The 15,016-nt window shown below is 34.6% G+C and overlaps 1 protein-coding gene across 3 annotated transcripts; it reads right to left on the reverse strand.

Annotated features, from left to right (window-relative positions):
- Window positions 1-5,507: 5,507 nt before the first annotated feature.
- Window positions 5,508-14,192, reverse strand: LOC122299301 (U11/U12 small nuclear ribonucleoprotein 59 kDa protein). 3 transcript variants are annotated; one of them, XM_043109485.1, is made up of 10 exons: window positions 14,032-14,192; window positions 11,945-12,101; window positions 11,406-11,748; window positions 11,215-11,298; window positions 9,177-9,242; window positions 7,724-7,796; window positions 6,814-7,190; window positions 6,550-6,590; window positions 6,073-6,189; window positions 5,508-5,952 (listed from the first exon to the last, which is right to left on the reverse strand). In XM_043109485.1, exons 2-9 carry the CDS (start codon window positions 12,097-12,099, stop codon window positions 6,111-6,113), a joined length of 1,218 nt encoding a protein of 405 aa, XP_042965419.1. In that variant the 5' UTR covers window positions 12,100-12,101; window positions 14,032-14,192; the 3' UTR covers window positions 5,508-5,952; window positions 6,073-6,110. The 3 variants fall into 3 exon arrangements, with proteins under 3 accessions (XP_042965419.1, XP_042965411.1, XP_042965401.1); XM_043109477.1 differs by having other exon boundaries at window positions 6,068-6,189; XM_043109467.1 differs by having other exon boundaries at window positions 5,508-6,189.
- Window positions 14,193-15,016: the final 824 nt, after the last annotated feature.

Here is a 15,016-nt window from a genome sequence, read left to right on the forward strand (position 1 = left end):
TGGTAGGCGCCTCCCAGGGTAGTTTGGTAAATATGGAAGTGAGGTTAGGGTTTAAGGTTTCTTAAAATATAGGAAATCCTTATGGATCTAGGGTTTATGGCTAGGATTTATGGAGGCACTAGATCTAAGTTAGATCTAGGGTTTTATGATTTTATGGAATAGATCTAGGATTGAATATGAATGGATGGAGGCCAAAATAGTGTTTGGTAAGTAAGAAAATAATGGAAAGTGTATGGAATTGGCCAACACGGCTAGATCTCCTTGAAAAAGTAGATCTAGTATGTTAGATTGATGAATGAATCAATGGAATGGATGATGGCTTGATATATGCTGGAATTTGCAAAGATGAATAATGCAAACAAAAGTAAATAACTAAGATTGTAACTCAACAATGGAAAAGAGAAATAAGTCTAGTCATAAGATTTGTGATTGAATCAACAAATGTCCACTAATGTCAAGATGATGATTCTCTATTTGGGATTCACACAGATTGCACCCAAATAGCTCAAGTGCTAAGCACCGACAAGATATTTCAAGAACAAAAATTCTTCCACAAAGGAATTTGCTAAAAGATGTAAAAATAAAATCTAAGGTCCCATTTATAGGCTTACAAGGTGAAAATCCTAAATAGGTCCCATAAATAATAAAATACTTAAAATAAATAAATTAAATGAAATAATAAATAAAATAATCAATTCTAGCTGTGGGGGCCCACAGTTTGCCTTGAACTAAAATGGCCTATGGCATGGGCATGGGCGTGGCTAGCTCGGTTGCATGGTTGGTGGCCTGCGCTGGCATGGCTGGTGGCTAGCACGCACGGCCTATGCATGGCCTAGCTGCTAGCCTACGCATGGCCTAGCTGGGTTGGCTTGGCTTAGCTGGGCTGGCTTGGCCTAGCCATTACCCTTGCCAGCCTGCAAGTGCAGGCTGTGCGGTACACGTGCTAGGCCAACAGCCTCGCTAGCATGCTGGCCGTGCTGTTGGGTGGCTGCAGCATGGGCATGCTTGTGGCTTGTCAGTTGGATTGACAAGGCATGTTAGTGGTCATGTCGAGGTATGGCCCGAGGCCACTTTCCTAGGGATTCTGACACGTGCGCAGCATGAGTGGTCGATGGGTGTCGTCCGGTGTCCAGGGTGGTCAATGGTTCGGTGGCCAAGGTGGTTGGGATCTGCTGGTGTCGGTAAGGGAGAGGTAAAGGGGAGAAGGGGAGGGGAAACGCACAGGAAAAAGAAAAGATGAGACGTGGCACACTAATAGTGTACCATATCAGTGTGTGGGATTCCTTTGTAGGATTCCTTTGTGTCTCTAGTAGTGCATTTTTTTTCTTTTTAAATATTTTTAAACAAGTTTAAATATTTTAAAAAAATACACAAAGTAATTAATAATTATCTCCATAATCATTAATAAATAAAATAAAATAAAATAAAATAAAATACACCTTGGCTATTACAGGTGTAATTAGTCTGATTCGGTCTAGTTTTAGACATATTTTATAACCGAATTGGTATATACCAGTTTTAAAATTTGAAGAACTGATACTGTGTCGGTTATACCCCTAAACCCATAATTCTAGTTCAGTTCAATTTTTTTTCAATTTTCTCGATAGATATTATAGTATATAATAATATAATGATAATATATTGAAGTATATTATAATTGTAATATAAACTATAGTGATATATTATGGTATATTATAATTGTAAAGGCGTGTCCCAACACCTAGCGTGATCGTCAACTTGTAAGTCAAATATGGATGGCACTATATGTCTACGGCCACTTCAATGCCTAAGTCAGATTATAATTCAAGTATATGATCAGATAGATTAGAGTTACTTGTTACCTATATATATATATAGGCGTAGAGATCCATTAGATCAACACTGTAAATAGATTAGGTTCACGTGGTATCTAATTGTGAGATTTATTCCTAAATCTCTGGAGTGATCTAATTGCCATATCATGGTTTATCACCCCAAGTAACCAGGGTGGTCAAGCGATTTATTTGGATATCTATTATTCAAGAGTAGTGGGTCGTTGTGAGGTTTGGGGTAGAAATGAGAATTTTAAGTTTGAAATGAGAGTTTAAAATATTATTTTTAGTATTATTATTATTTTGAGATTTAAAAAAGTTGTATTGAAATTTGAAAAAGTTGAATTATTTATTATGTTTTGTATGGGGATTTGGGAAATTTGTAATGATAAGATGAGAATTTCGAATTTGAGATAAGAATTCTCATCTACCAAACTTGCCCACCTCTTGTTTGGGCTGAACCATTATTAGACTATCCAATAATATCTAGTGATATAGTGTTAATATAACTATTAATACAATAGATTATAGTAATAATATATAGTTATTTATATAGTAGTGATAATATATAGTTATTTTTATAGGATTTTAAAACTTAATATTATATTAATTAGTAATTTATAATATAATATAAAAAATTAATATATATATATATATGAACCGGTTTGATCCAATATTAGAAAAAAAAAATTAGAAACAGATCGATTTTGACCAATTTTAAAAAAAAATAAAATCAATATCAGACTGAACCGAACCAAATCTGATACAGACCAAACCCACCAGTTCGGTTAGTCCGGTCCGGTCCCGTTTATCTATTTTTTCATCCCTTTGACAGACTGTACGCCTGAACTCCTGACCCGGGCATGATACTCGCATCTAGGGGTGTAAATTTTAACCGGTAAACCGGAAAACCGGATCGGACCGGTTGTGCCGGTTTTGAACCGATCCGGTCTGGAACCGGTTTCATAAAATGAAAAACAGGCCATTTTTAGACAGGACCGGCCCGGACCGGACCGGTACTATTTAATATGTGTATATTTTTTTATTTATTTAATGTTATATGTTATATATTTTATATTATATATAATTTTTTATATATAATATATAATAATATAAATTATAATTATATATAAGATAGTGTTATTTTAATTTATAAAATAAAAGTTTAATCTCAAACATGAAAATTTAATTGATCATATGCTTTAAATATATAATATTATAAATATATATTATTTATTAATAACATTTTATCATAGATTCATAAGAAGTAAGAACCTAAAAAGAAAGAAAATCACTCAAATATTATTACTAAATTTTAATGGCCTAATACACTTAAAACTCTTTATATTTTTTTTGATAAGTACATAAGACATTAGTAGATAAATATAAAGTATATATATTAGCATATAATTTATATAAAGCCATACCAAAACTATACTAATGGCATAAATTTTTTACATAGCACTTTTTTTTTTACATAGCAGTCTTTTTATATAGTAGTTTTTTTTTTTAGTATAATTTTTTGACATAGCAGTTTTTTTTTTTTTATAAACAGATTTTTTTTATAATAAATATATATTTTATTAAAACTGGACCGAACCGGACCGGAAACCGGTAAAACCGGAATACCGGTTTAGGAGAGTAATCGGTGCGTAATCGATTTTGAAAAATGTAAAACCGGTACCTACCGGTTCGATCCTAGATTTTGTCTAAAACTGGACCGAACCAGACCGGTTATACCCCTACTCGCATCCCTCAGTGGCCGTCCATTAGGTTTATCGAAAAAGGTAAGATCATCGTACGGTCTTGGTGACTCCTCTCTTCCACTATATAATAAGCCGCATGGAAGCAACCTTCACTCAAGCATGTGGTAGGGTAAAGGATGGAACCCTATGGTTCAGGCGCCTCTCTCTCTCTCTCTCTCTCTCTCTCTCTGATTTCATTTGTTTTCGTTAATTTCTGTAATACCTCTTCAAACAGGGGTAATAGATGCGATGAAGAGTTCCAGAAATCGATTGCTCGTTATTTTTCAAAGAAAATCATCGAGCAAGATGAATAATCCAATATGGTTCGTATTCACTGAGCATCTTCATCTTCAATCCATTTCGTCTCTGTTCTAAACTTTTATTTTTATTTTTATTTTTTAAATAACCGAAGGGTCCTATAGAGGAAGTGCTATTCAGATCGGTGCGCTTCTGATCTAAGTTTGCCTTCGAAAATCAGTATTGAAAGTAGATCGCCGAGCCATTTATTTTTGGGTTATTTGCTCGGCCTGTCTTGATCTAATCTTTCGTACACATAATATGTATTCTCCTAAAAACCACGGTATTTTTCTGACTCGAGTGCCCATAAGCTTTTTAAAAAATGGAGCGTTTGGATTCTTGAACCCTCAGCTACATTAAGCCACTGTACAATTAAAAGGCGGCAGAGTTAAAAGCATTGATATTTTTCATCCCTGTTTTGTGTTTGTTTTTGGATTGACGCCAACTCGATTCGAATTCCGTACTTGAATCAAGTATAAGCGGAGCCAATTTTGTATGAGTTCTACCATAGATATCATTTTAGTATTGATATGTATGATATAATAAATATAATAAAGATATTATTATAAACTCAATGGATTTTTCAAAGTTTGTAAGATGAAAGTTAATAAAATGTAATAAATATAAGAGTCAGGGCGATGTTGTTGCTCTCCATCTTAAATGTATTACATTTCAGGTTGGGGTGTAAAATCGTGTTAACTTAAATCTAATTAGGTGTATTACATTTCAAGTAAATTAGTATTGAAAGTAGATCAACATGTATTACCCAAATCCGTTACAATTAAATTCTAACCCACTATTATCGTATTTGTGTTAGATTAACGAATCGTGTAACATATTTCTACCCTTAATTTCAAGTCGTTTGTTAACAACGAGGAATGCTACACAACATCTCACACTACACACTTTATATATTAAAATATTATTTTTTATTTTTTTATTTTTTATTTCATTTTATTCTTATTAAACTAATTGAATTATTCTATTTATCGTCTACACACTTCATATTTATTATAGAAAAAATGAAAAATAAAATAAATAAGTGTAGTGTGTGAGGATGACAAGAAAAATTTTCCATTTAGAAATGCTACACTTAAGTCATAATTTATTACTGATACAAAATTGTCATTTTAATTTCTATAATTTCTTATGTATATCTATAAATAATTTTGCTCAGGTAACTCAAGTGATATAAAACCTTAATATAATTATGAAGTTAAATATTTATATTAGCTTTCAATGCTAATGTTTATTCATTCAAGAAAACAACGGATTAATCAAGCAATTTGTAAACAAACTTGTCAACTTGTTCAAAAAATAAATGAGCATAGAAAAAGTATAAAGTTAAATTTTTTTTACTATAATTTTTGTTTCGAAGTTTGTAAAAATTATATTGATTTTTATATTTTATTTTGACGTTTAGAAATTTTCGTAGTCTCCAAACATGCCTAAACTCCTTGAATAAAAATTAAAAGAGACAATTTGAACTTTCCCCGCTTGGCTTGATTACAGGCAAATGCCAGACAGAAGCTTCTAAATCTGCTTGCTGGGAACTTTGGTTTCTGTTCCTGAAGAGAAACCTGCCCGGATTTTGTATCCAAATTTCCTTTTAAAAGAAAAAAGAACTGCATCGTGCTTAATTTTGGGTAGTATGGGCATGCAAACACAAGAGATTGAGATTTCAACAAGATGATCTCTATACCTATCTTACAAGAGAATATTTTTTTCATTTACTGAACAAAACCATTCGGTAATGGCAAAACCATTAACAGTTTATAGAGTTGAATCTTTGATTAACGTACCCCTCAAGTTCTTGCTCAAACATACTCGGGATATCTTTTTCCGGCATTCCATGGATATTTTGCAGGAACCTTCAACAAAAGCTTGCTTATTGATTTGATCCTTGATCCCACATGAAAACCTCCGTAGATGCTTTTCGTGAATGTCTTGAGCATCACCTTGTTTCCCAATTCGCTTCAGAGTTCAGAGTTAAATCCATTCTGACTCTAACATGCTAAGGCTTGCACAGTGTTTTGTCATTCTTTCTGATTTAATGCTATGACAATGCTGGGCAACCGGAGTCAGAGTATGGAAGAAACCTTACATTTGAAAACATAAAAATTGAAGAATAGCTCAATACTATCTGTGCATTAATTAGATGCATGTCAGAGAAAACAAGTTCGAGTTTACAAATGATCAATTGGAGCCGCGTACCATACTTTGAGCAAAAACGGCCACAAACTCTGTAGTAATCGTGTCATTTAGGCCTCACCAGGTAGGATGCCCATATCTCATCTGCTGGCGGAGGAGGTTGAACCCAATGCCCTGGAATACGGCTGCACCAAATTTAACAGCAAAGATGAATTATGACAATGGCAGTAAAATCATGAAGCAGCATGAGTAGGCATTAATGGTGATTGGAGCAGCAGCAATGCTAGTGGAGGTATGTTGGTCATTGTGGCATTGATGCTGGAATTTGTGGTAGCATCACCACTAGTGGAGCAATGGAGGTAGCATCCAGCAGATGGTCCATGAAGACAATGGTGACATTTGTCAAACCAAACTATAGAAATAGAATGGTTTCCATAACCAAGAAATTTTCTCAACTACCAAACTCTTTACTGAATGCATGCTATATGGTGCCTATCATTACATTAGAGCGAACAGCAACTAACAAAAGGGACTGGCATCCTTACCTTCCTCCAGGTCTTATATATGCATCCCATGTTCTCCTCACCTGCATGCAACGGCAATTATGATTTAAATCTAAACAAAACAGATGCCGGGATGCGCAGGGGCTATCTATTACACTGCCATCCACAAAAGTTAATTAAACTAGCACCCATGTGCACATATAATGGAAGAATGCTCCTCAAAATTAGGAAATTAATTAAATTGCATAAAGTAGATGGCACACGGAAAGGTATGTAGAAACTTGAAGAGAGACTAGTTAAAATCACCTCAATAAGGGTGCCCATGTCGGCGTTGCTGCCATGATAATAATGATAGAACTCCAATGGCAGATTTGCCACCAAATCATAAGCTCCACCAACTCCTCGTCCCTCCAATTTTTGTGATCCAGATTCATTGACAGTGACAATAGTGCTTTTATCATGTTCAGTCTCAATTACTAAGTCTATGCTGTCCTTACTGCCTTTCTCACTGCTTGTATTGTCGCACCCATGACCCTGGAGGGTTTTCCTAGATTCTTCAGCAGTTGCAATGGCACCCTTGGCAGCATCTGTGTCAGCTGCAGCAACTGCTTGGCGTTCCTCTTCTTCAACGGCAGCTCGAACTCTCTCGAGAAACTTGTCATCTTCCTCGGGGAAAAAATGACCTGCACGATTATGCAACCAACATTACAATCATTTAATTATAGAATCAAACAAATTTGATAGTACACTGCTATTTAAATCTCAGGTACATAGACACCATGTAATACAAATTGCAGGTACAAAACATTTTTTCTAAAAAATGACAAACATGAAGAAGTCCATCTCTTCCACAAAATGAACAATATTAATTAAACTAAGGGCCTTTCATATTCATCAAAAAAGAAGAAAAAAAAAAAAGGCATCATCTGTAGCCACTGCCAGCTCTTATACCAAGATGGAAAAAATGTAAGGTTTGCATGTACATGTCAAATTTTAGCGGCAACTTAATATTGTAATAAAATGTGACTGGATGTTATGATATGGCACAATATAATGGCCAAAATTTATTTGTATTGACTTGTTAAAATAAAAGTGAAATGCAATCTTCCATTACAGGGAACCTGATATAAAACACACCAGATTTACAGTTTAAGCAAATAGAACGTTCACCACATCACAGACAAGCAGGAAAAAAAAATAAGATTAAGAAGCAGACCTTGTTTCTTCAATTTTTGGATCCTCATGGAGCGTAACTCTTGCAACTTCTCCACAATCAATATCTGTTCAAGCTGAAAAATGACACGTAATGTTAGAGAGAGAGAGAGAGAGAGAGAGAGAGAGAGATCAGCAGCAAGAACATCAAAGACTTAACAGTTCACTAGACAGCCCATTAAATCCTATTTCTTTTATAAGGTACATCGTATCATTGCTATCCAAGTGAGGTCTTTCTCATGAAAAAAAGTCTTTCCACAGAGACATGATAGTGTCATTAGAGTATAGCATATGTAAAACAGTAAATCTCACTATCAGCGAACTCACATCATTATTGTGACAGGAGAACAACACAGATTTATAGTCTTGCGAAATGTTTCTCTATCTGCTTTGTTTTACATGTTTTATCAAGTAATTTTTCAATTACTTAATAAAAGAAAAAAAAAAAAAAAAAAAGAGAGAGAGAGAGATTTGGGAGCCTCACTGGTGGCACACGGCTGCCACCATCTGGCTGCCCCGTAATCGGACTGCTACTGGTGGCCAGGCTGACCATCAGTAGCTGATGGCTGCAGATTTTTTTTTTTAAATATTATTTTGAAAATTATTTTTGAATTTTTGATATTATAAAAATCCGAGTAAGATAGTTTTTATGTTTATACGTTTGGTAGTAAGATAATCCTAGACTGAAAAATATCTCTGACTAATATGAGATCACCTCACAGCCAAACATGAGCAACCAGTTGGAGAGAGATTTTGTTAAAAAACAAATAGGAAGTAGAAGCAAATTCAGATAGATGAGTCTATCACTCAATCAAAAGAACCCCCATCAGAAGTTCCCGCTTTCATCAAAGTATAAATGGTAAAAATCTCGGTTTCAGCCTAAAGCTGAACTTGAAATCATCTTCAGAAAATTAAGTATGACAATGCAAGAACACAAAATACCTATTCAATCCATGAAAATGAAAAATGGAAGATAAAACAAAAGTTAATAAACATGGAAGCAACTCCTATCCCGGATAGAGCAGAAAGAGTAAAAAAAAAATAATAATAATGAAATATCTGAACATTGTATATTAAAAGTGTATAGTTGAGTGCAACAGATATTAATTACTGTATGTGTATGAAGGTGGTAAGAGGGATAACCAATGAGAATACTAGTCAAGACAGAATCATATGATCACGGGCCTGGACCTCGGAAAGCAAAATGCAGAAAAAGAATTTCTATGGGGCAATACGAAGTGGTAAATGAAGTTTTGCAAACCGAAAAGAAGATGAAAAACAAGAGAAATGGCGTATATATAACCGTTTTAGGCAAATCATAGGGGAAGTTTTAATATGGTTCACATACACTAGATGATTAACATTGAATAAGGAAAGAGTAGAGGTATCATAACATTCTCAGTTTATAAAGCTTTGATTAATTTATTTTTTCTGCAGAATAAACTACCAATGCTCACCTCAGATTCTAGTCTCTTTCTCTCCTCTTTTGTTTTAAGTTTTGCAACTTCCTTCATCTTCTCTACCTGCCAATCAAATTCCCCAGTTAGTAAGTAAAACAATTAAGCTTGCACTTGATGCAAACTCCAAAATATATCAGCAAAATGAATGAAAGTTAATAATAATTTTTTTTTTTTTTTTATCAGCACCAGGTGTCTAGGACAAAGTCTCGACCAATCCTAGGGGTACACAGGTCCTCAGTAAGGAATTTCCCATAAGTGCACCTCAAGTAATTCAAAGAGAAATTTCCCCAGTCCGATGGCCCCAAGAGTGTGAATGCAGAGTTTTCAACCTAGCATGTCTGGTTTATACCACTCACCCCAGGACCACTACGATACCTCTTTGGGTTGGATTAAAGTTAAGAATATGAAAGCACTTCTGATTATGTCAGCATTCCAGCGTTCAAGCTAGAGGACTATACATCCTAGTGGAGCAATTACTTCATCATCGCAGCTAAGAAAAAGAAAAAAAGGAAGAGATAGACATACATGTAAAAAGCAGAAGACGTGGAGAGATTTGTTTTTAGGTAAAAAAAATTTAGTAATAGATATGAAAATATGCAGAGCCTAAGTACACAAGATGTATACAAATAAAAACACCTAGCCAAGAAATAGAAATAGATACAAAAAAAATTATAAAAACCAAGTCCATTTAGATCTATAGCAATTGCCCATGACATTAGTGTATCAAAGAAGAAACGTCTAAGTTCATCCAATGAGCCTTCCCTGTCTTCAAGATGATTGTTGGCGTGCATCACCAAAATTTCTATGGCTTAACCTTTTTATCTGCTCCACTATTTGATTATTAAAATGTATCCATGCAAATTCTAATTTGCTTGAAAATGCTAGAAGGGTTATACAATGTGCATAGTTTGAAATTCTAATTGAATGGATCTGTTTACTGAAGAAAAGCACAGATAAATTTTATAAAGAAAGCGGGAGTTCAAGAGAGTGCTGACTTGCTAACAAATCCACTATTCACAGTGGCTCATGCCAACATTTGAGTTAAGCAACATAAACATTATCACTGATCTAGTCTCCTGGAATTTAGAGACAATGCCTTCTGTTAAGTATGACCGTATCTGTCATTACTTCCTTTTCTGATGTTTTATTTTATTTTTTATTTTTTATTTTTTGATAGGTAAGAGATAAATATTATTGATATGAATGAAATAGGCATAAGCTGTGTACACAGGAGGAAGTATACAGAAGAACACCTAAATACATTCTAAATGTGATGAATTAAAGACAAAAAATCAAAGCAGTAAAGTGTGGAGAAAAAAATTCTTCAGCTCCTCCATTGTACGTTCCTTATCTTCAAAGCAACACACATTCATTTCCGACCAAATACACCACATGATACACAACGAGATCATCCTTCACACCGCTGCCACTTGATGATGAACTTGCATCTTCCTCCAACAACCCAACAAATCCACCACCTTCAAAGGCATAACCCAAGCAAGATCAACCCTTTGAAAGATCTCATCTCACAGCCCCCTTGCTACCTCACAATGAAGTAGAAGATGATCTACAGATTTTCCATTCTTCTTGCACATGTAACACCAATCCATCACTACGCATCCCCTCTTCCTCAGACTTTTCTGACGTTTTATAAAGACACCCAATTTACACATCATAACAAGCAGTTACTTTACTCCTCTCATTGTCTCCTCACTGGATCCACGCATGTAAAAAAACCTTTTTTTTTTATAAGTGTGCATGTAAAAAAACCTTAATTTGCTTCCATCAAAGTGATGAATTGTTTCAATTCGTCATTAAATGACAAGACAAAAACAACACCACAAGAATCAAACTAAAGACTCCAGAAAGAGTTTCACATCAGCTGCTACTCTGAATTGATAATAATATCTAAACCATATAATGGACATGTATATTTAGCTATACAATCAGTTTCCAGGTTCTTAGCACCTAGTGGATGTCTGGCAGGGGAAATACTAGTCAAAAAGTGCAGCAGAACATGCAAGTATTGCCGTACCTTGCCCTTTGCAATATCCTTGGCAATCTCCCTAGCCCTCCATTCATCAGCTTCTTGATCAGCTTGTTCAAATCGTTCACGCTCCTAAATATCAAAGCAAAAAAGCACACACACAAAATAAGAATTTCTCTAACATAATCTGAGAAAAAGAGAGGCAAGAAGGACATCTTAATTAAGTCAAACAAAGCCACCTTCGTCAACATTTCCGCAATGCGCTTCCTCTTCCTTTTCCTCCAAAGTTTATTTCGTTTGTATTTCCGTATTTTGTCGGACAATCTAACTGCTGCTGACTTTTCCTCCCATGGAGTCCTTTCATCTATGATCACCTTGAATGGTTCAAGCTGAGCTCTTAATTTTGACATCAATGCATTTGCAGCTTCCACAGAAAGTGACTCTTGGGATTCCAAACTAACCCCCTTATCTTCTAATATTTTTTTGAACCTATGAACAGAAATGCCACTTGACCCATAATCCTCACTTGTCTCACTCCCATTACCGTCTTTGATCATTGCCAACATCTCTAGCTCTTTCTCCCTATTAAGAATAATGATTCAATCATGAAAAATAATCTCCGTAAGGTGCAATGTGGGATATCATAAAAAAATAAATAAAATAAAACAAAAGAAGAAGAAGAAGAAGAAGAAGAAGAAGAAAAACACCATTTGCTATCAAATGTGACATTAAGATATTGGCAGTGAAGTACAAAATTTGCATTCGTATTGGGACATACATTGCTTTTGCAAGATCAAGAGTATCTTGCAGCTGTTTAACCCGGTCCTCCACATTTTTAGTCTCCCAAAAGGCACAGGACATTGGTAGGTTGGGAGGTAACATCGGAAACCATGGCGGTGGTGGTACAGTGGATTGGAATGGAACCAAATTCATTGCTGCAAACAATATGTATGTCCATAAATTATGTATATATGAGAATTGACCAAAATAATCAAATGAAGACGATACATTCAGCTCTAGCAATTACGCTATGATCAGTGATTGCCTTGCTCAGTAGTGAGATTCAAATAAAACATATTGAATAAAATTGGGGGCAAAAAACAAATATGTGGCATTTGAAACTTGGAAAAAGTTTGTATGGGGCAATGAATTAAAAATACATGAGAAAGTGTTAAAATTTGCTGGAAAACTACAAGACAATTATATTGTTGAAACTCTATTGCTTCGTTTGGCAATGAAGAAAACAATGAGAATGTGTAAGAGCATTAGAACTACCTACTCTTTGGCCACAATTTGACTAGAAAATTCACCTTTTTTTTTTTTTGATAAGTAATAAGAAATTTTATTGATAAGCATGGTCCAGGTACACTGGATGTATACATGTGAAGAAAATTCACTTTTTTTCTAGTTTAGCTAGCCACTTTTCAAAAGCTCCATATAAAAACTCTCAAAATCTATATCTATTCCATTTAAATATTTGTTTCCACTCTTCCTTTATGTTTTTTTCTCATGGTAGTTGCATACACACTACACATGGTAAGAGTTAGCAACAAAACATATAGTACTTGGCAGAAAGACACCAACAGAATCTAATGTGATACCTTGTCCATTCAATTGCTTTTCTCTAACAACAACAGAAATATAGTACATTGAAACCATCATTTTCTTTTCCCTAATAATAAATTTTCAGGTAATAGGGTAACAGGTTCATATTTTTCTAATTCCAGAACTTGAAACCATACAAGGAATATGTGCTAACTCAGAGAAGACATAGTAGCAATATAATACAAATGCAAAAGTCTTAAATTGTCCAAAGTTCACCGCATGCCAATTGCATAAAAGAAAGTTCAGAAGTTGCATTTATTGATGCAAATAATGTTCTGGACTATGTAAGAGTTTGTTCTTAGCCAATTGAACTCAAACTACTCTTTCGGTAATAAAGACAAGCACTTGGCGAGAAAGATGACATGCTCCAAAACCTAGATATGTACACTTATTTCTCACCCTTGATAAATAAAACAACTAATAATGGAACTGCTTGGCTGAAGCGAGCTCTTAGACCAACCTACCAAAGCCAAACCAATTCTTTCTTTGGATTTCTACTTCCGATTCAAATGTTTGAAGTCGTTCCTATTCAAAGTCCACATGAAGTGTCGAAGATAGTTTAATTTTCCACCGAATTTCTAGGCAAACAGTCGGAGCCAGAATTATTCATAGATTTTTCAAAAGCTCAACAAAGTTATGCCGAAAATTTGGAAAAAAAAAATGGAAGAAGAGAGTTTTGGATATGAAAATTACTTAGAGACAAAGGGATCCCACGTCAGTGAAGTTTTTCTTTTCTATTTTTTTTTTTTTTTCTATGTTCTGATTCCTCCGTATAAGCGCCCCACCACAAACCACCCCCGGGGCACCGTCCCCCTGCATTCCCGTCCCCGTTCGTCGGCTGCTAAATTTTTTTTTTGTTGTTTTTCTATTGCCATTTCCCCGGCTAAGTTATCCGCCTGTTTTTTTTTTTTTTTTTTTTCCTCTGGTGGTTTTCCAGTCCCCGGCGTGTTCGAAAGCACCAGATATGTTTCTATCCACTGCTCATCATGGCAATGGTGCTCCAAACTCAGACGCCCTTATCCAATCAATTTGCCCCATTTCTTCATGTAAAATGGATTTTTTTCTTCTAATTTGAACACTAACTCCTCCCTGCGTGGGACGCAGACAACTAGACATGAAAGAAAAAAAAATAAATCCAAAACCCAGTAAATCCGTGGGTAACAACTTAGTCCATTGATGCCGTTCATGTGGGTATCGACGGGAAGTAGCGCCGGTGCGGCGATTTATTGTAGCGAGAGAGAGAGAGAGCGAGAGAGATACCTGGCGGTGCGGAGACGTCGGCGTCAAAGGGAAGAAGTGGCGGCGCTGGGCTGCACCGATGGGGCGTCTGGCGGGCAGGGAACTCGGAAGTTTGGGAAAGGGGGAGGGCGAGGGGGAAGTTCGCAGGGTTTATTCTATGTCGTATTTTTTTTGGGTTAAAAATTAAATAAAATGAGATAGTTTAATTTTAGATAAAAAAGTGATATAAATGAGATGAAATAAAAATTAAAAATTAAATAAAAATTATTAAAATATAATTATTATTTTAGAATTTGATAAGTTTGAATTATTTATTATATTTTATGAAAAAATTTAAAAAAATTATAATAATTAATGAGATGAGATAGTTTCATCTGTGTTATCAAACCAGACTAAATCTTGTCATCAATTGGTTTATTTATCTTACACTCCACACCCTACTTGGCAAATCGGGCTCACTAAGAAGTGAATCGATTTTGTCCTAAACAACTTCTATCTCACGTTGGGATAGCTAAATACAAATTGATACCTATAGCAAAATTTAAGTGAGTTATTTTTAGTTATAATAAGATAAAATATAGATTATTATATAGAATATTTTAAAATTTTCAATAAAATGATTTTTTATTTAAATAATTTTTTTGAATTTATATTTAATACAACAATTTAAAATAAGACCCCAATGCAAATTTTGTACCTCAATTTAGCAAGAACTTAAAAACATTATTTGAAAATATAAATAATTCATTATATTAAATATTAAATTTATTATTATAGGGCCTTGCATACATTGAAAAATATAAAAATTATTTAAAAATTTATTTAATAAAATAGTTTTTACTTATTTTAAAAAAATAATAACTCACTTTTATTTTTTGGGGCCTTGCATAGGGTGGGGACTTAGGCAATGGCCTAAATGGCCTTACTATTGAGTCAACCCTACTCTCATGAAGCTTCACCCCCCTTCTTTGTGAAACAATTCTTCCCTAAGATGTTGCCCCCAAAA

This window comes from Carya illinoinensis, chromosome 2 (genome assembly GCF_018687715.1).
Source record: "Carya illinoinensis cultivar Pawnee chromosome 2, C.illinoinensisPawnee_v1, whole genome shotgun sequence".
In the NCBI taxonomy this organism is placed as follows: domain Eukaryota; kingdom Viridiplantae; phylum Streptophyta; class Magnoliopsida; order Fagales; family Juglandaceae; genus Carya; species Carya illinoinensis.

Coding starts and splice junctions, on each gene's coding strand:
- LOC122299301 (XM_043109485.1), bottom strand. CDS start 12,099: ATGAATTTGGTTCCATTCCAATCCACTGTACCACCACCGCCATGGTTT. Junction 7,191..7,723: donor CCAAAAATTGAAGAAACAAG/GTCTGCTTCTTA, acceptor ATAATCGTGCAG/GTCATTTTTTCCCCGAGGAA. Junction 6,190..6,549: donor TATATAAGACCTGGAGGAAG/GTAAGGATGCCA, acceptor AATTTGGTGCAG/CCGTATTCCAGGGCATTGGG.